A 26015-nucleotide genomic window follows, 5' to 3' on the forward strand; every position below is an offset into this window, starting at 1 on the left:
ATGGAGGTTCCTCAAAAAACTAAAAATAGTACTACCCTACAATCCAGCAGTTGCACTACTAGGCATTTATCCATGGGATGTAGGTGTGCTGTTTTGAAAGGACACATGCACCCCCATGTTTATAGCAGCACTATCAACAATAGCCAAAGTATAGAAAGAGCCCAAATGTCCATCGATGGATGAATGGATAAAGAAGAAGTGGTATATAGATAAAATGGAGCATTACTCGGCAATCAAAAAGAATGAAATCTTGCCATTTGCAACTACGTGGATGGAACTGGAGGGTATTATGCTAAGTGAAATTAGTCACTCAGAGAAAGACACAAATCATATGACTTCACTCATATGAAGACTTTAAGAGACGAAACAGATAAACATAAGGGAAGGGAAACAAAAATAATATAAAAACAGGGAGGGGGACAAAACAGAAGAGACTCAAATATGGAGAACAAACTGAGGGTTACTGGAGGGACTGTGGGAAGGGGGATGGGCTAAATGGGTAGGGGCATTATGGAATCTACTCCTGAAATCATTGTTTCACTATATGCTAACTAATTTGGATGTAAATTTTAAAAAATAAAAAATAAAATTAAAAAAAAAAACAGTTCTAATTCTGGATGAAACTAACGTGGGTAACCCAGAGCACGTAACTTTTCTTTCTCTCTGGAGATAAGAATAGTATCTACTTCATAAATTTAAAATTAAATGAGATTATACATGCAAAGAACATGTTAGTCACTGAAAATTACTGTGGTATTTTTCATCATGACCATCTCTGCTACCACCAGTACTATAGTACTTCCAACATTTTTATTGTGAGCTCAAAAAATTTATCATTCTTATAACTTTTTCACTATTTCAGCTATGAGCATGATTCATATAGCTAGCTGGATTATTTGTGTTTTTTTTTTCTTCTGACATTGTATAATAAATTTTATTACCCTCCCCCCCAAAAAAGAAACAAAATAGACAAAGGGGAAAAAAGAGAGAGACAGAGACAGAGAGAGAGAGAGAGAAAAAAAACAAAACAACAAGAAACAGACTCTTAACTATAGAGAACACACTGATGGTTACCAGAGGGGAGGTAGGTAGAGGGATGGGTTAAATAGGAAATGGAGATTATGGAGTATAATTGTGAGGAGAACTGGGTGTTAGAGGTAAGTGATGAATCACTAAATTCTACTCATGAAATCAATATTATAGTATATGTTAACTAACTAGAATTTAAATTAAAAGTTGACATAAAAAACTAAAAAAAATAAGTCATCCTAAGTGAGTTATAAGAGCAATAAGATCATTCTTCATAAGTCATCTTTAAAATCAAAACAATATTTAAGAGTCCCAACCAAGATAACTACTAAAATGTATTCATAATATATAAAGAAAAGATAAACAAAAGAAAATAAAACCAGACTAAAACTCAATAGAGTCCTGTTTATCCTCCCCAGTAAGAGCTTGGAATCCATAGGAAGAAAACTTCAGCCAAGAGTGTTTCCAAATACAGAAATATTAGTCTGTGACCATGACCTCTACTGTGGTCAACCTGTTAATACACTTAGATACCACCATTGCAAAGAGATAATTTCATATAAGAAGAATGTTTTGGAGAGGTTATCAAAAACCTGATGACTAGAAATCATCCAGAACTGATAAAGGAGAAACCAATTCCTAGATGCATAAAGCTCTGCAAATCTTAAGTTGGATAATAAAAAGGAATAGATTCTGACAAGTGTCAAAGTAAACACCTTCATAAAACAGAGATATCTTAGGTTTACATGTAGTAAGAGAAAAAATAAAGATAACCTATAGGGGAACAAGTAGCCTGATAGTTTACTTTTCAACAACAACAATGAAAGCCAAAAAAGATAAAAATACATTCAATGAATCAATAGAAAATATCTACCAGCCTAAAATGACATGCCCAACAAAAGTATATTGGAAGTATTAGAGGGAAAAAATCTCCCCAAACTCTCTCTTAACCTGCATTCCTTTATTTTGTTTGTTTTAATCTACAGTTACAGAGGCATTAATCAACATCTAATGATCCTTGGCTGTCCTTTCAACTCTAAGTAAAACATATTAAATATTTCTCTATATTTGAGTAATTACCAACTAAATTTCTTTAAGTTTTTAAATTTAATTCCAGTAAACATAGTGTTATATTAGTTTCAGGTATACAATACAGTGATTCAATAACTCTATACCTTGTTCTATACTTCATGATAAGTGTACTTTTTAATCCCTATTAGCTACTTCACACATTCTCCCCTCTCCTTGGCTGTGGTAACCATCAGTCTGTTCTCTATGGTTAAGAGTCTGCTTCTTGGTGTGTCTCCTCTTTATTTTTTTTCCTTTGTTCATTTGTTTTGTTTCTTAAATTCCACATATGAGTGAAATCATATGGTATTTACCTTTCTCTGAGTTATTTTACTTAGCATAATACCTTTAGCTCCATCCACATTGTTTCAAATGGCAAGATTTTGTTCTTTTTAGCTGAATAATATTCATTTTACATTTATATAACATCTTCTTTACCTGAAACTTTATTGAATATGTCATGTGCAAATATCTTCTCCCATTTCGTAGGTTGTCTTTCAGTTTTGTTGGTTGTTTTGTTGTGCAGAAGATTTTTATTTGATGAAGCCCCAATAGCTTATTTTTGCTTTTGTTTCCCTTGACTCAGAAGACATATCTAGAAAAATGTTGCTAAGGCCAATGTTAGAGACAATACTACCTGAGCTCACTTCTAGGATGTTTTATTGATGCAGGTCTCACATTTAGGTCTTTAATCTACTTTCAATTTATTTTTGTGTATGACGTAAGGAAGTGATCCAGTTTCATTTATTTTTATGTAGATGTTCAATATTGTCTACAGCATTTGTTGAAGACACTGTCTTTTTCCCATTGCATATTCTTTCCTGCTCTGTCAAAGATTAATTGACCATATAGTTCTGGGTTCATTTCTGTGTCTTCTGTTCCATTGATTTAGGTGTCTGTTTTTGTGCCCGTACCACACTTTTTTGATTACTATAGCTTTGTAGTATAATTTGAAGTCTGGATTATGATATCTCCAACTCTATTTTTCAAGAATGTTTGACTACTTGGGGTCTTTTTTGGCTTGATCTGCCTGTACGTCTGTCACCCCATTGATCACAGGGTTGATCCAGCTGATCTGGGTGGGTAGGCAAGTACTCCCCTCCTCCCTCACTGCTCCACATGCATATGGCTCCCAAAGCTGTTGGCTAGGAGAAAGGATGATTTATTCTGATAGAGAAGGACTGTTATTTGGTCAAAGGTAAATGAATAGCTGTGTTCCCTTGCTAGAACCTCCAAACAAGCTCTCAACTAAGTTTGATGTGGGGTGATCTGATTGCGGTTTCATTGGAAGAACCCCAACTGTCAGGATTTTATCTTGAGATGGCAGTTTCTCCAGAAAGAAATATGTAATCTCCATACCAGAGAATAGAAGACTACTATTTTGTAGATAAGGTAACTGGAAATCTCATAAAATTTTAACAAATTCCTACAGTTTTGTTAAAATACACCCCACCATAAAATATCCCAGGTCTGTAGTGTAAGGATTGTTTAATTTAACCTCTCCAGAGAATAGAGTGGAGATGAGGGACTAACTGGAGAAGAGAATGTCAGCTGTCCAGAAGTTCAGCATCAAGTAGGAAAGTTTGATTCTAAAACTGAGATTCAATAAATGCTCCTATTTGTAGCAGCACTTATGCTTCTACTTATACAGGTTCCTAGCATCTTTAATTCCCAACAAACCTGGGTTCTGCGGTATCAACCAGCCTTCCTCTTGGGCTATCAGGAGAGGCTACATAACAGAGGTTGGCAAACTTCTTCTTAAAGAGACAGACAACAACTTGGGACCAGATTTTTTTTGCAGAGTCACAGGCCTGGACTTCTTGGAATACTGACTCTTCAAATATGAAAAAGAAAACTTTTGCCTAATTTAAGCCAACATTTTGGGAGTTCTCTATTACTGAGAACTGAATCCAATTATGACTAAAACATACAAATATATAGTTTGTTCTCTTAAATAAATTATCAAATTAGATAAAGCCTTCAGGAAACTATAATATAATAGTGATGATTATGACTCTCCTTATCTTGCTCCTAGTCTGAATAGGATCACATATTATTTTCAAATATATATAAATGAATTTAATCATATTTACTGAGAAATAGAATCTAGGTATTTTAAATGTTATATATAATGAAACCTGACTTCTGCTAAAGTCCAATTTATTGCAACCATGGTATTCAAACAGCTCCTACTTTAATACTATATATTTAAAAAGTTTATAACCATACAATTCATACAATCATAATAGATTTTTCTTAGAAAACAAGATGAAATCTGTCTTTTTGAAAACGTCATCCCTATACTTGACACTTTTTTCTATTTCAAATACTATCTGTATATAGTTTACATAAACTAATAGTGTTCCATACATATACTATTTCCATATGCTATGTCAGATACTATTCAATGATTTTAAATTACCCTTAACTCTTTTGATACTTAAAAATTCAGGTTCCTCTATTTCTTTCTTAATGTGAATGTAGGATACTTCATTTTTGTACCCCCTTATATTTTTAATCAACAAATTGAGCTAATACATATCACCTAAAATACAGAAGTCACAGAAATTTGGTTAGGAGTAGTTGGTGAATCTATATTGCTGGCAAAGCTGTTTTATGAGGGCACCCAGGGATAAAATTTGGTTAGGAATAGTTGGTGAATCTATATTGCTGGCAAAGCTGTTTTATGAGGGCACCCAGGGAAGGGAAGGGAAAGAAACCATTTTGAAATATACCAGAGTACTCTGTTCTTAACAAAGCTTGCTCCCAGATAAAATTATTTAACCAGAGCCTAACCTGCTGTGGTATTATAAGAGCCTAACTGATCTGCAAGAAAGGAAAACCCAAATCCAACCCACTCCAGCAATCCAGTCACACATAGGGGATGAGGGGGGAGAAAAAACAAAAACTCTTACGAAGTTCACAGTCCATAAGCATAGACTCATTAAAAGATTGAAACTTAATCACAGTACTAAAGTTACCCTCATCCACACCATAAAATTAAGGCCTATTTACAATTGTTCTTTTTACCCAATATATCATGTCTAGGTATCAGGAAAAAAATTACAAGGAATATCAAAAGGGGAAAAAACCCACAATTTGAAGAGACCAAGCAATCATCAGAAATATGTGGCAGGGATGCTGGGATTATCAGACCAGAACTTAAAACAACTATAAATAATATGCTAAAAGCTTTAAAGTATACAGCATATAAAAGCAGATAAGAAACATGAGCAGAGAGATGTAAATCCTAAGAAAGAATAAAAAAATAAATGCTGTGTAACAGAAATGATGAATGTTCATGATGGGCTTGTTAGTAGCCTGGACATGGCTGAACAGCAACTTTCTGACCAAGAGGTCAATTAAAATTTTTCAAAAGGAAAAGGAAAAGATAACAAAGACTGAGAAAAGCAGAACAGAACATCCAAAGTCTATAGGACAATAAAAGTGTAGTAATGTATGATGGGAATATCAGAAAGAGAAGAAAGGGATAAATGAAAAGCAGAAATATTTGAAACAATAATGGTGAAAAGTTTCCCTGAATTAATGTCAGTCATCAAACCATATATCCAGGTGACTCATAGACAACAAAGCAGAAAAAATGCAAAAAATTCACTGAGGCATATTATTTTTAAACTACAGAAAATCAGAGATAAAGCAAAAAATCTCTAAATATTTTGTGTGTGTGAGAGAGAGAGAGAGCATGCACACACAAGCGGGAAAGGGGCAGAAAGAGGGGACAGAGGATCCAAGGGCTCCTGCTGACAGGAGAGAACCCATGCAGGGCTTGAACTCCAAAATGGCTCAAATTCAAAAACAGGGCTCTAACTCGCAAATCGGGAGATCATGACCTAAGCCGAAGCAGGATGCTTAACCGACTGAGCCACTAAGGTGCCCCAAAGCAAATAGTCTTGATAGATGTAAAAAGATAAGAATTATATATGTCTTTTCCACAAAAATTATGCAAGAAGAAAATGAAGTAAAATGTTTACTATTGGAAGAAAAAAGAAAGAAAGAAAGAAAGAAAGAAAGAAAGAAAGAAAGAAAGAAAGAAAGAAAACACCAACCCAGAATTCTATTCACTATTAAATTACCCTTCAAGGTGAAGGAAAAATAAAGACTTTTTCAGACAAACAAAAACTGAGGAAATTTGTTGCTAGTACCTGCCTTGCAACAAATGTTAAAAGAGGTTCTTTAGAAAGAAGAAAAATAAAATAGGTCATTACCTTGGACCTATAAAAATTAAGGAAGAGCACCAATGAAGGAATAAATGAAGCTAAAATTAAACTTTTATTTGTCTTTTTTTAAAAAAACCTTTATTTTTCTTATTCTTAATTGATCTAACAGATAACATTTCAGACAACATTTTGTTCAAAATAATACCAATAATATATTCAATTATGTAGATGTTTATATGTGCGTACACACACAAATTATATATATGTATATAGATATATATCTAATGTATGCTTTATACATGGGTAAAATGAAAGAAATGATACAAGGGACAGGAGGAAGGAATTAGGATTGTTTTGTTATTATAAGGTATTATAAGGTACTAACACTACCTGTGAAGTACTATAGTATCATTTGAACATGGGCTTGATTTGCAAAAACATGATTGGAACTAGAGTGTATTATGCTAAACGAAATCAGTCAGTCAGAGAAAGACAAATATCATATGACTTAACTCATATATGGAATTTAAGATACAAAACAGATGAACTAAAGGAAGGGAAGAAAAATAAAATAAAAACAGGGAGGGAGACAAACCATAAGAGACTCAAATACAGAGAATAAACTGAGGGTTGCTGGAGGGGTTTTGGGTAGGGGGAAGGGTTAAATTGGCAAGGGGCATTAATCCCTTGGGATGTTGGGATGAGCAGTAGGCGTTATAGGTAGGTGATGAATCACTAAAATTCTGTTCCTGACATCATTATTACAATATATGTTAACTAGCTTGGATGTAAATTTTAAAAATAATAATAAAAATAATTTTAAAAAAATGAAAGTGGGCTTGGGTTATCTGCAAATGTATATTGCAAACTCTAGGGCAAACCTTAAAAAAGTCAACAAACAATTTTAAAAAGGAAGGAGTATAACTGATATGCTAAGAAAGAAGAGAAAATGAAATAACAGAAAATAATTAAAACTACAACGGGCAGAAAAAGAGTAAAAAACAAAATAGGAACAAAGAACAATGACAACAAACAGAAAAAAAGTAATGAATATGGTAATAAATTAATCTAGGTGTATCAATAATCACTATAAATGTCAATAGTCTAAATGCACAAATTTAAAAGACAGATATTGTCAGAGTGTATTAAAAAAACACAACTATATGTCGTCTAAAATATAATAGATTAAAAGTAGAGTACTAGAGAAATTTGTACCTTACTAACACTAATTAAAAGAAAGCAGGAGTAGCTATATTAACTTCCAAAAAAGGACTTCCAAGCAAGGAAATTTGTCAGCGTATTGCATAATAATAAAGGGGTAAAATTTCCAAGAAGATATCACAGTGCTTAACATGTATGTGCCTAATGAGCATATGAAACTAAGTGAGGCAAAAACTAATAGAATTGCAAAGGGAAACAGATTAGTCCACTATCATAGGGGGACAACTCTCTATCAGAAATGGACAGCTACAACAGGCAGAAAATCAGTACAAATATAGCTGAACTAAATGGCACCATCAATCAACAAGATATAAACTGACAGTAGAATATATATTTATTTAGGCTCACATTGGACATTCACCTAGACCACATTTCTGGCCTATTCAACTAGACCACATTCTGGTCTATTCTGGTTCAAAAACATACCTTAACAAACTTAAAACAAATAAATCATACAATGTCTGTCTCAGATCACAAAAGAATGAAATTAGACATTAATAATAGAAAGATAGGTCACCTGGGTAGCTCAGTAGGTTAAGCTTCCAACTCTTGGTTTCAGCTCAGGTCATGAACTCGTGGTTTGTGAATTCTAGCCCTGCCATCGGGCTCTGTGCTGACAGTGTGGAGACTGCTTGGAATTCTTTATTTTCCTTTTTCTCTATCCCTCCCCACTCGCTCTCTCTGTCTCTCTCTCAAAATAAATAAACCTAATTTTTTTTTTTAATTAACAGAAAGATACCTGGAAATTTTCAAGATACAGAGAGAAAAATGACATACTTTTAAATAATGTAAGGGTCAGAGAAGAAATCTTCAGGGAAATTTTAAGATATTTTGAACTAAAAATGAAAACACAACTTATCAAAATTTGTGGAATGCAGTGATAGTAGTACTTAGAGTGAAATGTATAGCATTGGCAGCATATGTTAAAAAAGAACAAAAAGCAAAAAAGCAGTAATCTCAGCTTCCACCTTATGAAACTAGAAAAAAAAAAGGCAAATTAAACTCAAAGTAGAACGAATGAAAGGAAAAGAAGGAAAGAAGGAAAAGAAATGAAAATAAGAGGAGGGTCACCCAGATGGCTCAGTTGGTTAAGTGAGAGACTATTGATTTTGGCTCAGATTCAAGCCCCCCCAGATCAGGTTCCATAATGACAACATGGAGCTTGCTTGGAATTCTCTCTCTCCCGTCTCTCTGCCCTTCCCCAGATAGTGTGTGCTCTCTCTTACTCAAAATGAATAAATAAAAAAAAAAAAGAAATTATATGAATTCTCTACAATTTCTTCTAGTGGATAGGAACAGTCTCCCTAACTCTTCTATAAAGCCAGCTGCACTAATATGAAAAGTAGACAAAGACATACAAGAAAAAGCCACAGACCAATATCATGCAGAAACATAGATGTAAACATTTTAAATGAAATACTAGCAAATCAAATCCAACAATATATAAAAGGAATCATACACTACTACACAAATGGATTTATCCCTGGTATGCAAGGCTGGTTAAACATTCAAAAATCAATTCATTAAATCCATTAAATAAACAGGGAAAGAAAGAAAGAAAGAAAGAAAGAAAGAAAGAAAGAAAGAAAGAAAGAAAGAAAGAAAGAAAGAAAGAAAAAGAGGGAGGGAGAAAGGAGGAAGGGAAGAAAGGAGGGAGGGAAGGAAACAATCAGATGATCCTAATCAATAGATGCAGAAAAAACATTTAACAAAATTCAATACCTATTCATGCTAAAAATTCTCAGAAAGATAGGAATAAAGGAGAATTCCCTCAACATGTTAAAAATAGCATCTACCATTGGGACACCTGGGTGGCTCAATAGGTTAAGTGTCTGACTTCAGCTTAGGTCATGATCTCACAGTTCATGAGTTCAAGCCCCACATCGGGCTCTGTGCTGACAGCTCAGAGCCTGGAGCCTGCTTTAGAATCTGTGTCTCCCTCTCTCTGCCCTCTCCTGCTTGAGCTCTCTCTGTCTGTCTGTCTCTCTCTATCTATCTATTTCAAAAATAAATAAAACATAAAAATAAATAAATAAATAAATAAATAGATAAATAGATAAATAAATAAAAATAATATGTACCAAAAATCTTTACCGCTGATATCATACTTAAAAATGCAAAACTAGAAGCTTTCTCTCTAAGATGAGGTCCAAGGTAAGGATGACCTCTCACCACTCCTTTTCAACATCTGTACTGGAAGTTCTAGCTAATACAACAAGACAAGAAAAGAATATTGAAGGTATATAGACTGAAAAGGAAAAAATTGCCTTTCTTTGTGAATGATTGTCTATGTAGAAAATCTAAAAAAAAAAAAACAAACCTGACAAATAAACAAACAAATAAACAAACAAACAAACAAACAAAAAAAAACCTCCAGGCACTAAATAGCAATTATAGCAAGGTTGAAAAATACAAGGTTAATGCACAAAATTCAATCACTTTCTGATGTACCAACAATGAAAGAGCAAAACATAATACCATACATTAGTACCCCTGAAAATTAAGTATTTAGGTTCAAATCTAATAAATATGTATAAGATCTATTTGAGGAAAACTACATACAAAAATCTGATGAACAAAATCAAAGAAGAATTAAATAAATGAGAGATTTAATGTTTCATAGAAAGGAAAAGTCACTATTGTCAAGATTTTAGTTCTTCCCAATTTATCTATAGATTCAATGCAAGCTCAATCAAAATCCCAGTAGATTATTTTGTGGAGAGCGACACACTGATCTTAAAGCTTCCACTGAAAGGCATAAAGAACCCAGACTCAGTAATACAACATGGAAGAACAAAATTGAAGGACTGACATTATCCAACTTCAAGATTACTAAAAAGCTACAGTAATCAAGACATGAAGGTATTAGCAAAAGAACAGATAAATAGATCAATGGAACAGAATAGAGACCTCAGAAATAAACATATATAAATAGAGTCAACTAATCATTGACAAAGGAACAAAGACAATACAACGCAACAAAGACAGCCTCATCAAGAAATATGCTGGAACATCCATTTGCAAAAAATAAATAAATGAATCCAGATACAAACCTCATTATTTCTTTCTTGAAAATAATCAAAATGGATCTGTGACCTAAATGTAAAATGCAAAGCTATAAAACTCTTACAAGATATAACATTGGCGAAAAACTAGATTACCTTGGATATGACAAAGACTTTTTAGATGCAACACCAAAGACACAATCTATGAGAAAAAAAATTGATAAGCTTGATTTCCTTAAAATTAAAAACTTCTGCTCTGCAAAAGACAAAGTCAAGAGAATGAGAAGACAAACTATAGATTAGGAGAAACTATTTTCAAAAGACATACTTAATAAAGAACTGTTTTCCAAAATTAACAAAGAATTCTTAAAATTCAACAGTAAGAAAACAATACAGTTTAAAAAAGGGTCAGATACCTTAAGTAACATCTCACCAAAGAAGGTTTACAGATAGAAAATAAACATATGGGGGACACCTGGGTGGCTCAATCAGATAAGCAACTGACTTCAGCTCAGGTCATGATCTCAGGATTGGTGGGTTCAAGCCCCACATCAGGCTCTGCACTGACAGCTAGAGCCTGGAACCTGCTTTGGATTCTGGTCTCCCTCTCTCTCTGTCCCTCCCTTGTTCACGCTCTGTCTCTCTCTGTCAAAAATAAATAAACATTTAAAAATAATAATAAAACACTTTCTTTAGAAAATAAACATATGAAAATGCAAATCAAATCAGTAGATATCATATGCAAATCAGTAGAATGCAAATTAAAATAGCAATGAGATACCACTACACATCTATTAAAATAGCCCAAATCTGAAACAATGACAATAGCAAATAGTGGCAAGGAAGCAATGAACCAGAAACCCTCATTCGCTGCTGGAGGGTATTCAAAATGATACAGTCACTTTAGAAAAGAGTTTGGCAGTTTCTTATAAAACTAAATAAATTTTTCCATACAGTCCAGCAATCATGTTCCTTGGTATTTATCCAAAGGTGTTGAAAACTTAGGTCCACACCAAAACCTGTACATGGATGTTTATAGCAGCTTTATTCGTAATTGTCAAAACTTGAAAGTAACCAATATGTTCTTCAGAAGGGGAATGGATAAAAACAGGTACATCCAGACAATGGGATATTATTCAGCTCTAAAAATAAATGAGCTTATCAAGCCATGAAAACACAAGGAGAAACCTTAAATGCATGTTACTAAGTGAAAGTCAATTTGAAATGTCTACATATTGTATGACTGCAACCATATGATATCCTAGAATAGGCAAATCCATGGAGACAATATAAAATCAGGGCTTCCAGGGGTTAGAGGTGGAAAGAGAAATGAACAGGAAGAGGAAAAGAATTTTTGGAGGCAGAGAAAATACACTATATAATTCAATAATGATAATGCATACCATTATACATGTGTCCAAGCCATAGAATATATAACACAGAGTATATTATAATGTAAACTATGGGCTTTGGGGTATCACTACGTGCCAATTTAAGTTCATCAGTTTTAACAAAGGTACCACAGTCTGATGGGGAATGTTTATAATGGGAGAGGCTATAAATGAGTAGAGGTTGGGAGTATATTAGAAATCTCTGTACCTTCTGTTTAATATTGATATGTAACTTAAACTGCTCCAAAATAAAATAAAGTCTTATTTTTAAAAAATATAAACTAAAAGGTATGAAGAAAATGATAAAAGGCATACAAGACCACATAAACTAGAAGTAGACAAGTTTAGAAATACAATGATAAGATTCAGAAAAGAACCAGAATGTTAAAATTCATTTTAGAAATAAATACTAAACTAGAAGGAGCATAATAAACAGAAGATGCCTTAAGGGAGAAATAAAAGATGAAAATAGATATTTTAAAATTGAAAGGAAATAAAATTATTAGAAAAGGAGCTAATAATATACTATGATAACACTAAGTACCTATTCAACAATTATTTTAAATATACATCTCCAGAATAAATACAAAAAATATCTTCAATATATTTTAACTTTATTAAATATGTTCTCAGTTGAAAGTAATTTATGTATAGCAATTATAAACTGTTTGTGTCCACTGGAATTAAGCTAATGAGCAAAATTACTGATAATGTTGGCAACCAAAAGTCACATGTGGAAGGAAAGTACAGAAAGTATAGAAAGTAGAGAGAAGTACAGAACCCCCTTCTTGGATTAGCATTAGAGGTGTCAGTATGAATTCATGACGTGAAAGATAAACCATTTCCTATTCTGTCTGCCAAAATGGCCTAGGAAACGACACTCTAGTAACAATGAACATATCCAATTCCCAGATACTTGTTTCCAAAAACAATTCCCTACTAAAAAGACTGGGGTTCTTCAGAAAACATAGAAAAGTAAAGAGCACAGAATTTGGAATAGGTTAAACAACAGAACTTGACATGTGCAAATTTCCATGCATAGTTTCATTTCTTCTTTTTTTTTAAATTTAAGTTAGTTGATACACAGTGTAGTCTCGGTTGCAGGAGTAGAACCCAGTGATTTATCTCTTACATATGATACCCAATGCTCATCCCTAAATGTGCCCTCCATGATGTCCATCATCTATTTAACACATCCCTCCACCCTTCTCTGATCCAGCACCCCTCAGTTTGTTCTCTGTATTTAAGAGTCTCTTACACAATAAAAAGCTTCGCACAATGAAGGAAACAGTCAACAAAACTAAAAGGCAACCAATGGAATAGGAGAAGATATTTGCAAATGACATATCAGATAAAGGGTTAGTATCCAAAATCTATAAAGAACTTACCAAACTCAACACCCCCCGCCAAAAAAAAAAAAAAAAACAAAAAAAAAAACCAAATAATCCAGTGGGGAAAAGGGCAGAAGACATGAACAGACACTTTTCCAAAGAAGACTCAGACACATAAAAAGACGCTCAACATCACTCATCATCAGGGAAATACAAATCAAAACCACAATGTGATACCACCTCACACCTGTCAGAATGGCTAAAATGAACAAATCAGGAAACAGATGTCAGCAAGGATGCAGAGAAAGGGGAACACTTTTGCACTGTTGGTGGGATGCAAACTGGTACAACAACTCTGGATAACAGTATGGAGGTTCCTCAAAAAATTAAAAATGGAACTATCCTATGACCCAGCAACTGCACTACGAGGTATTTATCCAAAGGATACAAAAATGCTGATTTGAAGGGATTCATGCACCCCAATGTTTACAGCAGCACTATCAACAATAGCCAACTTATGGAAAGAGCCCAAATGTCCATCAACTGATGAATGGATTCAGAAGATGTGGGGTGTGTGTGTATGTGTGTGTGTACACAATGCACCCAGCAATCAAAAAGAATGAAATCTTGCCATTTGCAACAATGTGGATGAACTAGAGTGTATTACGCTAAGCAAAAGAAGTCAGTCACAGAAAGACAAATAAATGATTTCACGCATACACGGAATTAAAGAAACAACAGATAAACATAAGGGAAGGGAAGGAAAAATAAAATAAAAACAGAGAGGGAGGAAAATCATTTGTTTATAACTAAACACAAATGTCCAAAACATAACAGCTGTCTGCCATTGGAAACAGATCCTTCCCTTCCCCACTCCACATCCTAGATACAGGGATATTTGTGGGAACCAGCACAGCCTAAACACTCTTCACCTAGCTTGCTGACAGTGTGCCCTGCTCCTGTGCTCTTCTGCAGACCCACGTCTCCAGCCCAGCCTCAGCAGGAATTTTCTGAGGTGACTGCAGGTCCCCTCCTAGAGTAGACTAGCCCAGACCTTGCTAACACTGCATACTTCATCCTTGCACTCCCTTGCAGACCCTCCCCATCCAATATACCCTTGGCAGGAGTGCACCCAAAGCACTGCCACAACTCGGCACTGCACAAACAAACTTGACAGGGATCAGCATCATCTGAAAGTGACTATTGCCCAAGGGAGAGGGGAAGAAAGTAACACACACCAGTTCAACTGCAGCCTCAGCAGTGGGATGGAGACAGACATCTAATCTGACTTTGGGCCCCACCCACCAATGAAAGCTTCTCAGGGGACAACACAGGGAAAGTGCCCTGCAGTTTAATGCTCCCACAGTTCTGGCAATTGCCTGGTCTGATTCAATTCAAATACAAGATGGCTCCAACAACATAAGACCAAATCCTGCTCCAAACAAGCAAAGAGAGCCATTGAAGATGACTGAACTGAAGGCAACAAAGGACCAAATCCTGCTCCATACAGGCAAAGAGAGCCACTGCAGATGACTGAACTGAAGGCAAATGTGGCTCATGCAAAACAGTAGGGTGCATACCATACACATAGGAGACACCCCTGAAGTGCCAAGTTCTAGTGAACAGTGGACATTGCACTCCAGGGCACTATATGACCTCTTCTTCATAAGGCCTCTACTTTCAAATGTAGGATATGTGGTTGACTTTCCTAACATAGAAATACACATAGAAAGTTAGACAAAAGGAAGAGACAGAGGAATATGTCTCAAATGAAAGAACAGGACAGGACAAAATCATAGCAAAAGAGCTAAATGAAATGGATATAAGCAATATTCTTGATAGAGAATTTAAAGTAGTGGTCATAAAGATACTCAATGGACTTGAGAAAAGAGTGGAGGACCTCAGTGAGACCCTCAACAAAGAGACGGGGGGAAAAAGTGTACAAATGAAGAAATCTATAACTGAAATTAAAAATACACTAGATGGAATAAATACTAGAGGAACCAGAAAAAGGGATCAGTGACTTTGAGGACAGAATAATGAAAGCAATCAAGCTGAACAGAAAAGAGGAAAAATTTTTTTAAATGAAAACAGACTAAGGGGAATCAGCAACACCATCAAGCATATTAACCTTCACATTATAGGATCTCAGCAAAAGAAAAGAGAGAAAAGGGGGCAGAAAATTTATTTAAAGAAATAATAGCTGAAAAAATCCCAAATCTGGTGAAGGAAACAAAAATCCAGATCCAGGAAGCACAGAGAGCCCCCAACAAAATCAACCCAAGGAGGTGCCTACATAGTAATTAAAATGGCAAAGAGTAGAGATAAATAGAGAATTTTAAAAGCAGCAAGAGAAAAGAAAATAGTTACATACAAGGGAAACCCCACAAAGCTATTAAGCTGATTTTTTTTTCAGCAGAAACTTTGCTGGCTAGAAGAGAGTGTTATGATATATTCAAAGTGCTAAAAGAAAAATATCTACAACCGAGAATACTCTATGCAGTAAGGCTATCATTTAGAATAGAAAGAGAGATAAAGAGTATCCCAGGCAAACAAAAGTTAAAGAAATTCATCACCACTAAACAAGCTTTGTAAGAAATGTTAAAGGGGACTCTTTTAGTGGAACGACATAAGCAAGAGTAAGAAAAGTAGGAACAACAAAAGCAGTAAAATTAAATATATCTATAAAAATCAGTCAAGCAATTCACAAAATAAAAGGAGGTAAAGTAAGGCAACATATATCTAAAAAGTGGGGGGGGGAGGAGTAAAAATTTAGTGCCTTTAAAATGGTTTTGAAATTAAGCAATCATCAACTTAATATACACTACCTAATAGTAACTTTAAACACAAATCAAAAAATGGTCATAGATATACAAAAATAAATAAAGAGAAAGGCATCCAGGTATATCACTAAAGGAATCCAGGTATATCACTAAAAATAAGCCAATAAACTTATAAAAGAGAGCAAGAGACAAAGGAACAGAAGAGAACTACAAAAAACAACCATAAAACATTTAACACCAGGTCAATAACTACATACCTATCAATAATTACTTTGAATATAAATGGACTAATCAATCAAAAGGCTTACAGTAACAGAATGGATAAATAAGCAAGACCCAACTATATCATTTCAGGCCCAAAGATAAAGCCAGATTAAAAGTGAAGGGATGGAAAAGCATTTATCATACAAATGGAAGTGAAAAGAAAGCTGGGGTGGCAATACAATGGACAAAATATACTTTAAATCAAGGGCTGTAACAAGAGACAAGGACACTATATAATCATAAAGGAAACAATCCAACAAGAAGATATAATAATTTAAATATTTATGCACCCAACATGCAGGCACTCAAATACATAAAGGGCTAATAATAAACATAAAGGAAGAAATCAATAATAATACAATAATAGTAGGGGACTTTAATACCTCACTTATATCAATGGATAGATCACCAATAGAAAATCAACAAGAATCATTCAGTGGCTTTGAATGACACATTGGGCCACATGAATCTAACAGATACATTCAGAACATTCTATCCTAAAACAGCAGAATACATAGTCTTTCCAAGTGCACCCAGAACAGTCTCCAGAAGAGATCACATGTTAGTCTACAAAACAAGTCTCAACTTATTCAAAAAGACTGAAGCCATACCATGTATCTTTCTGACCACAACACTATGAAACTATAAAATACCTCAAATAGAAAGAAAAATCTCAAATAAACAACATAATCTTGCACCTAAAGGAGGTAGAGAAAAAGATAAAAAAAGTAGAAGGAAATATTGAAAATTAGAACAGAAATAAATGAAATAGAACTTAAAAAAAATATAACAGATCAGTGAAACTAAGAACTGACTCTTTGAAAAGATGGACAAAATTGATAAATGTTAGCCAGACTCATGTGAGCAAGAGAGAAAGAGAGAGAGAAGGATTCAAATAAACAAAATTAGAAATGAAAGAGGAGACATAATAACTGACACCACAGAAATACAAAGGATTTTAAGGGAAAATTATCAAAATTATATGCCAACAAATTGGGACAATCTAGAAGAAATAAATAAATTCTTAGAATCATACAATTTCCCAAAACTGAATCAGGAAGAATTAGAAATTTTGAGGAGGATTACCAAGAATGAAATTGAATTGCTAATCAGAAAACTACCAACAAACAAAAGTCCAAGACTTCACCAGTGAATTCTACTAAACATGTAAGGAAGAGTTAATAGCTATTCTTCACAAACAATTCCAAAAAATAGAAGAGGAAGGAAAATCTCCAAATTCATTCTATGAAACCAACATTACCTTGATACCAAAGCCAGATAAAAACATCACAAAAAAGAGAACTACAGGTAAATCCTCAACAAAATATTAGCAACTGAATCCAACAATACCTTAGAAAAAAAATTAATCACACCATCAAGTGGGATTTATTCCCAGGATGCAAGAGTTGTTCAATATTCACAATTTAGCCAATTTGATAAATCACATCAACAAGAGAAAGGATAAAAAACACATGATCATTTCACTAGATACAGAAAAAGCATTTGACAAAGTATGACATCAACTCATGAAAAAGACCCTCAACAAAGTAGGTGCAGAGGAAATATGCCTCAACATAATAAGTGGCATAAAATAAAAACCCATAGCTAATATCTTACTGAATGGTGCAAATCTGAGAGATTTCCCCCTAAGATCAGGAACAGGACAAGGATGTCTACTTTCACCACTTTTATTCAGCATAGTACTGGAAGTCCTAGCCACAGCAATCAAACATGAAAAATCAACAAAAGCCATCCAAATTGGTAAGGAGGAAGTAAAACTTTCTCTTTTTTACAGATGACATGATACTATATATAGAAAATGCTAAAGACTCAATCAAAAACCTACTAGAACTGATCAATAAATTCAATAAGGTCACAGGATACAAAACCAATATTCAGGAATCCATTGGATTCCTATACCCTAACAATGCGATAGTAGAATGAGAAATTAAGAAAACAATCCCATTTACAATTGCACCACAAATAGTAAAATATCTAGCAATAAACTTAACAAAGGAAGTGAAAGACCTGTACTCTGAAAACTATAAAATACTGGTGAAACTGAAGATGACACAAACAAATGTAAAGATAATCCATGCTCATGGATTGGGGAAACAAATATTGTCAACTGACGGAATGGGAAAAGATATTTGCAAATGATGTATCAGACAAAGGGCTAGTATCCAAAACCTATAAAGAACTCACCAAACTCCACACCCAAAAAACAAATAATCTAGTGAAGAAATGGGAAGAAGACACGAATAGACACTTCTCTAAAGAAGACATCCAGATGGCCAAGAGCCACATGAAAAGATGCTCAACATCACTCCTCATCAGGGAAATACAAATCAAAACTACACTGAGATATCACCTCACGCCAGTCAGAGTGGCTAAAATGAACAAATCAGGAGACTATAGATGCTGGAGAGGATGTGGAGAAATAGGAACCCTCTTGCACTGTTGGTGGGAATGCAAACTGGTGCAGCCACTCCGGAAAACAGTGTGGAGGTTCCTCAGAAAATTAAAAATAGATCTACCCTATGACCCAGCAATAACACTGCTAGGAAGTTACCCAAGGGATACAGAAGTGCTAATACATAGGGGCACTTTTACCCCAATGTTTATAGCAGCACTTCCAACAAATAGCCAAATTATGGAGACAGCCTAAATGTCCATCAACTGATGAATGGATAAAGAAGTTGTGGTTTATATATACAATGGAATACTACTTGGCAAGGAGAAAGAATGAAATATGGCCTTTTGTGGCAACATGGATGGAACTGGAGAGTGTGATGCTAAGTGAAATAAGTCATACAGAGAAAGACAGATACCATATGTTTTCACTCATATGTAAACTTAACAGAAGACCATGGGGGAGGGGAAGGGGGAAAAAAGTTAGAGAGGGAGGGAGGCAAACCATAAGAGACTCTTAAAAACTGAGAATAAACTGAGGGTTGATGGGGGGTGGGAGGGAGGGGAAAGTGGGTGATGGGCATTGAGGAGGGCACCTGTTGGGATGAGCACTGGGTGTTGTATGGAAACCCAATTTGACAGTAAATTTCATATTAAAAAAATCTCCATACCACCCAAATCAATCTACAGATTTAATGCAATCCCTATCAAAATACAGACAGCATTTTTTACAGAACTAAAACAACCCTAAAATTTGTATAGAACCACAAAAGACCCTGAAAAGCCAGAGCAATCTTGAAAAAGAACAACACTGGAAGTATCACAATTCCAGATTTCAAGATATACTGTAAAGCTGTAGTCATCAAAACAGTATAGTTTTGACACAGAAATAGACAGAGGGATCAGTGGGTTATAATTGAGAGCCTAGAAATAAACCCACGATTAAATGGTCAAGTAAAATTCAACAAAGCATAAAAGGATATGCAATGGGAAAAAGACAGTCTCTTCAACAAATGGTGTTGGGAGAACTGGACCACTTTCTTATAACATACACAAAAATAAATTCCAAGTGCATAAAGACCTAAATATTAGGCCTGAAACCATAAAAATCCTAGAAGAGAGTATAGGAAGTAATGTCTCTGACATTGGCCATAGCAACATTTTTCTAGATCTGTCCTCTGAGGCAAGGGAAACAAAAGCAAAATAAACCATTGTGACTTCATCAAAATAAAAATCTTCTCCAAAGCAAAGGAAACAATCAACAAAGCCAAAAGATAACCCACTGAATAGGAGAAGATATTTGCAAGTGACATATCTGGTAAAGGTGTAGTACCCAAAATATATAAAGAACTTAAACTATCCATCATCCAAAAAAACCCCTAATAATTCAATTAAAAATGGGCAGAAGACATGAACAGACATTTCTCCAAAGAAGACATACAGATGGCCAACAAACACATAAAAAGACACACAATATGACTCATTGTCAGTGAAATGCAAATCAAAACTACAATGAAATATCACCTCAAACCTGTCAGAATGACTAACATCAAAAACATCAGAAACAGATATTGGCAAAGATGTGGAGAAAAAGGAACCCTCATGTACTGTTGGTGGGAATGCAACCTAGTGCAGCCACTGCAGAAAACACTACGGGAGTTCTTCTAAAACTTAAAATTAGAATTAACACGTGATCCAGTAATCACACTACTATTTACCCTGAGTGTGAAAACACTAATTTGAAAAGATATATATGCACTCCTATGTTTACTGCATTATTTACAATAGCCAAATTATGGAAGCAGCCAAAGTGTCTATTGATAGACGAATGGATAAAATAAAAGTAAAAAGTACACGTACACACACACATACACACACACACACACACACACACACACAATTACTCAGCCATGAAATTTTGCCTTCTACAGCAGCATGGATGGATCTGGAGGGTATAAAGCTAAGCGAAATAAGCCAGTCAGAGAAAGACAAATACCATTATGTTTTCAGTCATATGTGGAATTTAAGAAACAAAACAAATGAACAAAAAAAAAAAAAAGAGAGAGAGAAAGAGAGAGAGAGAGAGAGAGAGAGACAAACCAAGAAACAGACTCTTAACTATTCAGAGCAAACTGATGGTTACCAGAGGGAACTTAAGTTGGGTGGATAAATGGGTAAAATAAGTGCAAGAGATTAAGAGTACACTTATCATGATGAGCACTGAGTAGTTTGTGGAATGACTGAACCACTGTGTTGTGCACCTGAAACTGATATCTTATGTTAATTATACTGGATTAAAATTAAAAAAAAATAAAAATAAAAAGTATACCTCCTTTGCACTGTATCATCCCTATTAGAAGCACCATCACTTTAAAATAGCATTAATCTTAACAGTTTTCTAATTTCAGGCAGTATATGATATTTCAAGGCTGTATATAAAATTTCAAGCAGTTTAAGTGAACAGTTTCCAAGCAAAGTGCAAAGTATTTGGCTGTGGTGAGATACCTCTCATAGTTAGAAATAGACATATGATAGGACTAATCACTTGTACCTTTAGGTTGGGGGAATCCATAGGCACTTCTCAGAGTAGCTTTGCGTGTTTCCCACTTCCTTTCTGTTTTCATTTTCCCATAGATGAATCCAGACCTACTTTTCTGATTCTAGTTTTCACAATCCATTTATTTATGTATTTATCAACTGTGCAAAGTATGTTTTGAACACCTAACATATGTCAAGCACTCTGTTTATGCTAGAGATTCAGAATGTACAGTACATCTGGAGATATAGATAATTATATAGACAACTGCAATATAGCATGGTAAGTGCTAGTGATAATGACAGTATGTTATGAACATTGTAGGGGCAAATATCCCAGCCATTTGCCCTAAAAAAAACTAGGAGCGATTGAAGGATTTTAAGTTGGTGAATCAAATCAGATTTATATTTTTGAAAGATTACTATGTATATGCTGTCATAAATGTAATTAAAAGGGAGAAAGAATCAAAAAAGAAAAGATACAGAGTATGTTTCCCATGGAATCAAATAATGCAGAGAGCACAGATATAACAACAGTGATGATATTTAAAATATAGCAGCTAGTAAGATTGAGCTATGCTTTATATTCATGATTTTAATTCCCACAAGCAAAGAGTGAAATAAGTCCTGCTTTTAGCCCCTGCTCTCTACCATTCGACATATGAGGAAACTCAGGCTCAGAGCAGTTAAGTAAGGGGACTAATGGAACATCATTTTAAAGAGAAAAATAATCAAAATCAGTCTGCCTTGAACCACTGTGATCTATTACCATTACTGAAATCTCTTTCCACAAAGCTCATTCAAACTCTGTTCACACATACTAAATTTTCAGAAATTGTTTCCATGCATAAGGTTTTTATCTCATGCTACATGAGTATTAGAGGAAATCTTGATCTAAGAGAGAAAAACTCAATCTGGGGGCATAAAGACAGGTCCCTTTCATTAGACACTTATTTCATGTAAAATGCATACTAAATTTAAGTGGAACATGAGATAGAAAAAATATGTACCTATCAGTAACTGCCTAAAAACTTTCCCACATCTTTTATTCCAAATCATTTTATGTGCCCCCACTTTTGAGCTCACTCTCTCTTTGACTTGGTTTGAAGAGTAAATGGAACTTCTTCCTCAGAAGAAGGAAGTTATGGTCAGATTTGCTACTTGTTCCTCATACTTACCTCTTTATCGGCGCTATTGCCCTGTGATTTAGCACATTCAGGCTAATGCCGGAGAACATTCTCTCAGCCTCACCAGAGAATGTTGAATATCATTTCATTGGAACTTTCTAATTTTACTTTCTCAGGCCATGCCCACTGCCCAACTCAAGAACTATTTAATCCTGCCTATTTTTCAGGGCCAAATTTCATTTCTGTCTTCTGAACTCTGCATTTAGCATCTGGAGAGTAAACTATATGAGAATGTTCCTTTATTTTTTTCATATGTTTGATGTTTGGCATAACTAATACAAATAAGTTGATAGTAGAGTATCCTATCTGATCTCCCCAATTAAAATGCTGAGAGATGTTTGCAAGAAAAGTTTTCCTGTTTGCAAATGCCAGCCATTGGAAAGGAATACAGGAAATGAAGAGAGAGGAAAAGACAGCTAACTAAAGGGTATGTAGATTGATGTGGTAGCAGATGTTTCAGAAAAATTATCTTCACATCCCCTCAAAATATGAAATCCTCATGTTTCATGATTTATATTTCTATTGTATCCCATTATATAGTATATGGCTTATATTTCTATTACATCCCATTATATGAGAGAAATTTAATATGTTTTTGACTGAAATATTTAAGTTTAATAAAAAGAAAACTATCAGAATTACTCCAACAATGATTAATAAAAACCCTATTGATTAGCTGTTTATATGATAAATTTAAAATAAAAAGTAAAATTATCAATTTTTATTATGCTAAATATTATAATATTACTATAGAGTATATGGTATTTTCTTTAAAACAAGTTCTAATAGTCAATAAAATACCATTCTGATAGAGAATACAAACATATATATTATTAAAAAATTGACTTATCACTGATTTTGTTATCTTATTTTAATATTCAAATAGTAAAGAAAACATACCTCATTTTTTTCCTAACCAAGAAACCACGTATCCATCTTTGAACAATCAAAACTGGTGAATTATGAGCCAGAATTTCATTAATTTTTGAAACAATATATTTGATATTATTAATTTCATCACCATAGGTTGATCCCTGTATAAAGAAAATACATTTAATATTTATATTTCATGTAAGAATTTCCAAGGGATATTTTAAAGTTGGTAGTCTAATAATATAAACTATTAAAATGTTCACAAGTGTCTTGTAGGTGTAATAGTAAAATAATAAATACATTTTCATATCTATTTCATTAGATCATAAGATCAAGAGTTAGTAGAACAAAATAATCTTCTACACAAAATGCAAGACCCATGATGATAAATGTCTCCATTCTAGATTCTTTTTTCCAATCTGATATCATAAGTATAAAATTTTTGCTATAATCAAGTTGGTCTTTAAAAGGTGGTGGCAAGAATAGGTAGTCAATGAAAGTCTAAAACTATTCTGTGGATTCACATAGGAAACTGACAAATGTTGGATTCACAGAATAATTTACAGTACTTCAAAATTTAGTTGCAGCTTAACTAGAATATTGGACACTTTTATTAGGATATAGCTCATCCCCTGAAGAAAAATATTCTATACTGTCTTTAAAGAAATTATCTTTAAGGTCTCTGTTCCTGCAAAATTTTAGATTTGGGATTATAGACTCCTGTATCCTTATTGATCATTTGACTAGTTAGAAATAAAGCTACTTTACTTATGTCTTAAATGTAAGGATTATATACTAAAAACCTAAAACTTATATTGTTTTTAAGGCACCTACCCTGAAAATTATCAACCTAATCACTTCATGTCCCCTTTTCTGCCTATACATTCAATCAGCTATGTACTGCCAGGAAAAAAAAAGTCACAAAACGTTGCAGATTAGTGCTACTTCAAATTTATATTTACAAATATTCATTGCTACTTATCAAATGTTTTACTTGGCCCTGGCTCACTTCCATTCCCAACAGGAGATACTGCAAACATTCTGTACTCTTCTCAATACTCTTTAAGCCTTTTCCCTAGAACTCCCTAAATACCTTTCCCAGACGAAACAGGGCCATCAGGTCTGAAATCCATCAACTAACCCTCCTCCATTCCTTAAATTTAATTATACTCCCATTTATCTATATCCCTATGTATTCTGAATAGAAGTGCCTTCTACTTAGTCTTAAAACAAGAAGTATATCCCTCCCTATCCAAGACAGGCACTCCATTGCTGTTAAGTCCCATCTATCTCTGTTTCACTATTACTTATCTTCTACTGGCACAATCCCTTTACCTATTAATATGATGTAGCCTCTCCCATCTTTAAAATTGATTAATTCAAATGAACTAAAAATTAATTAAAATAAATTAAACTTTAAAATGCAACCATATAAATAATCATACACATCCCAACCCTCCATCTTTTGTATTTAAGTTTCATTAAGAGCCTAAATTCTTGGGGTGCCTGGGTAGTTTAGTTGGTTAAGTGTCCAACTTTGGCTCAGGTCATGATCTCACAGTTCATGAGTTCGAGCCCCAGGTCAGGATCTGTGGTGACAGCTCCGAGCCTGGAGCCTATCTTCGATTCTGTGTCTCTCCCTCTTTTTGCCCCTCCCCCACTCACTCTCTGTCTCTCTGTCTCTCAAAAATAAATATTTAAAAAATATATTTAAAAAGCCTAAATTCTTGGATCAGAATTCCATATTTGCTGTACCTACCTTCTCCTTTCTTGTACCTCAATCTACTGGATTTTACCTCTCCCAATGCACCCGATACTTTTCTTACATTGATTGGATATTCCTCCTTGAAACACTACCCTTGGCTTCTATACAACACTCTTCTTAGTTTTCGTAGAACTCTGTTTACTTTGGACTTTTTAAAGACCTATCCATTCATTGGTCTAATGTCACATTGAAAAGATTCTCTCATTGTGTTTTCTCGAGTGAACACACTCTCTAGATGGTCGTATCTAATTCATAGCTTCAATATATATCTATGTGCTAATGACTTTCAGATTTCTAGCTCTAGGACTGAACTGTCTACAGAGCTATAGAACAATATGATCAAACTGATATCCAGTTAAATTCAGCTTTCCCAAACATGAATTTTCCTTTTTGAACTGCCTTCTTATATGTTTTTAGTAAATGGCACTAGTGCCCATAGTTACCTAACTCAGAAAGCCTGGAACTACCCTAAGCTCTCTTTTCTCTTATGCTTCTTTATACCCAAATGCTGCTAGAGCCCATATATTCAACATCCCAATATCTGACTTCTCCCTTTTCTTCTAATCTCTGCCATTGCTTTATTTCATGTCTTTATCACTTAACTTACTAAAAATGTCTTGACATCTGAAATAATCCCCATTCCCCCACTCCCTTTGAACCACAATAAGCACTATTGCTAGAGTGAACTTTCTGAAATGCAAATCTGATCATTTGGCATCCTTGCTTCATATATTTCACTGGCATCACTGAAAGCACACAAAATCCTTGATTTAGTATCTTCTCACCTCAATCTCACCTCCCTTCGCCATACATAAGATACCTTCCAAAATGGCAATATCCAACCACTTATACCCCTGAAAATTACATAATAATCAAACCTCAATGCTTTTTACAGGTACCATTCCAGTTTCTTGACTGCCTTTCTCAATTACTTGTCTCACTATCTTAGTCTTTTGGAGATTCAATTCTTTCC

At 34.3% G+C, this 26015-nt stretch overlaps 1 protein-coding gene across 1 annotated transcript in view; it reads right to left on the minus strand.

Moving 5' to 3' along the window:
• LRRIQ3 (leucine rich repeats and IQ motif containing 3) overlaps positions 1-26015 on the minus strand; it is a 221437-nt gene that overhangs the window by 136738 nt on the left and 58684 nt on the right. The window contains 1 exon segment of the mRNA XM_007089803.3: positions 23305-23438. Within this exon segment, the coding sequence (XP_007089865.2) occupies positions 23305-23438 (134 nt within the window).

This window comes from Panthera tigris, chromosome C1 (genome assembly GCF_018350195.1).
Source record: "Panthera tigris isolate Pti1 chromosome C1, P.tigris_Pti1_mat1.1, whole genome shotgun sequence".
Lineage (NCBI taxonomy): Eukaryota > Metazoa > Chordata > Mammalia > Carnivora > Felidae > Panthera > Panthera tigris.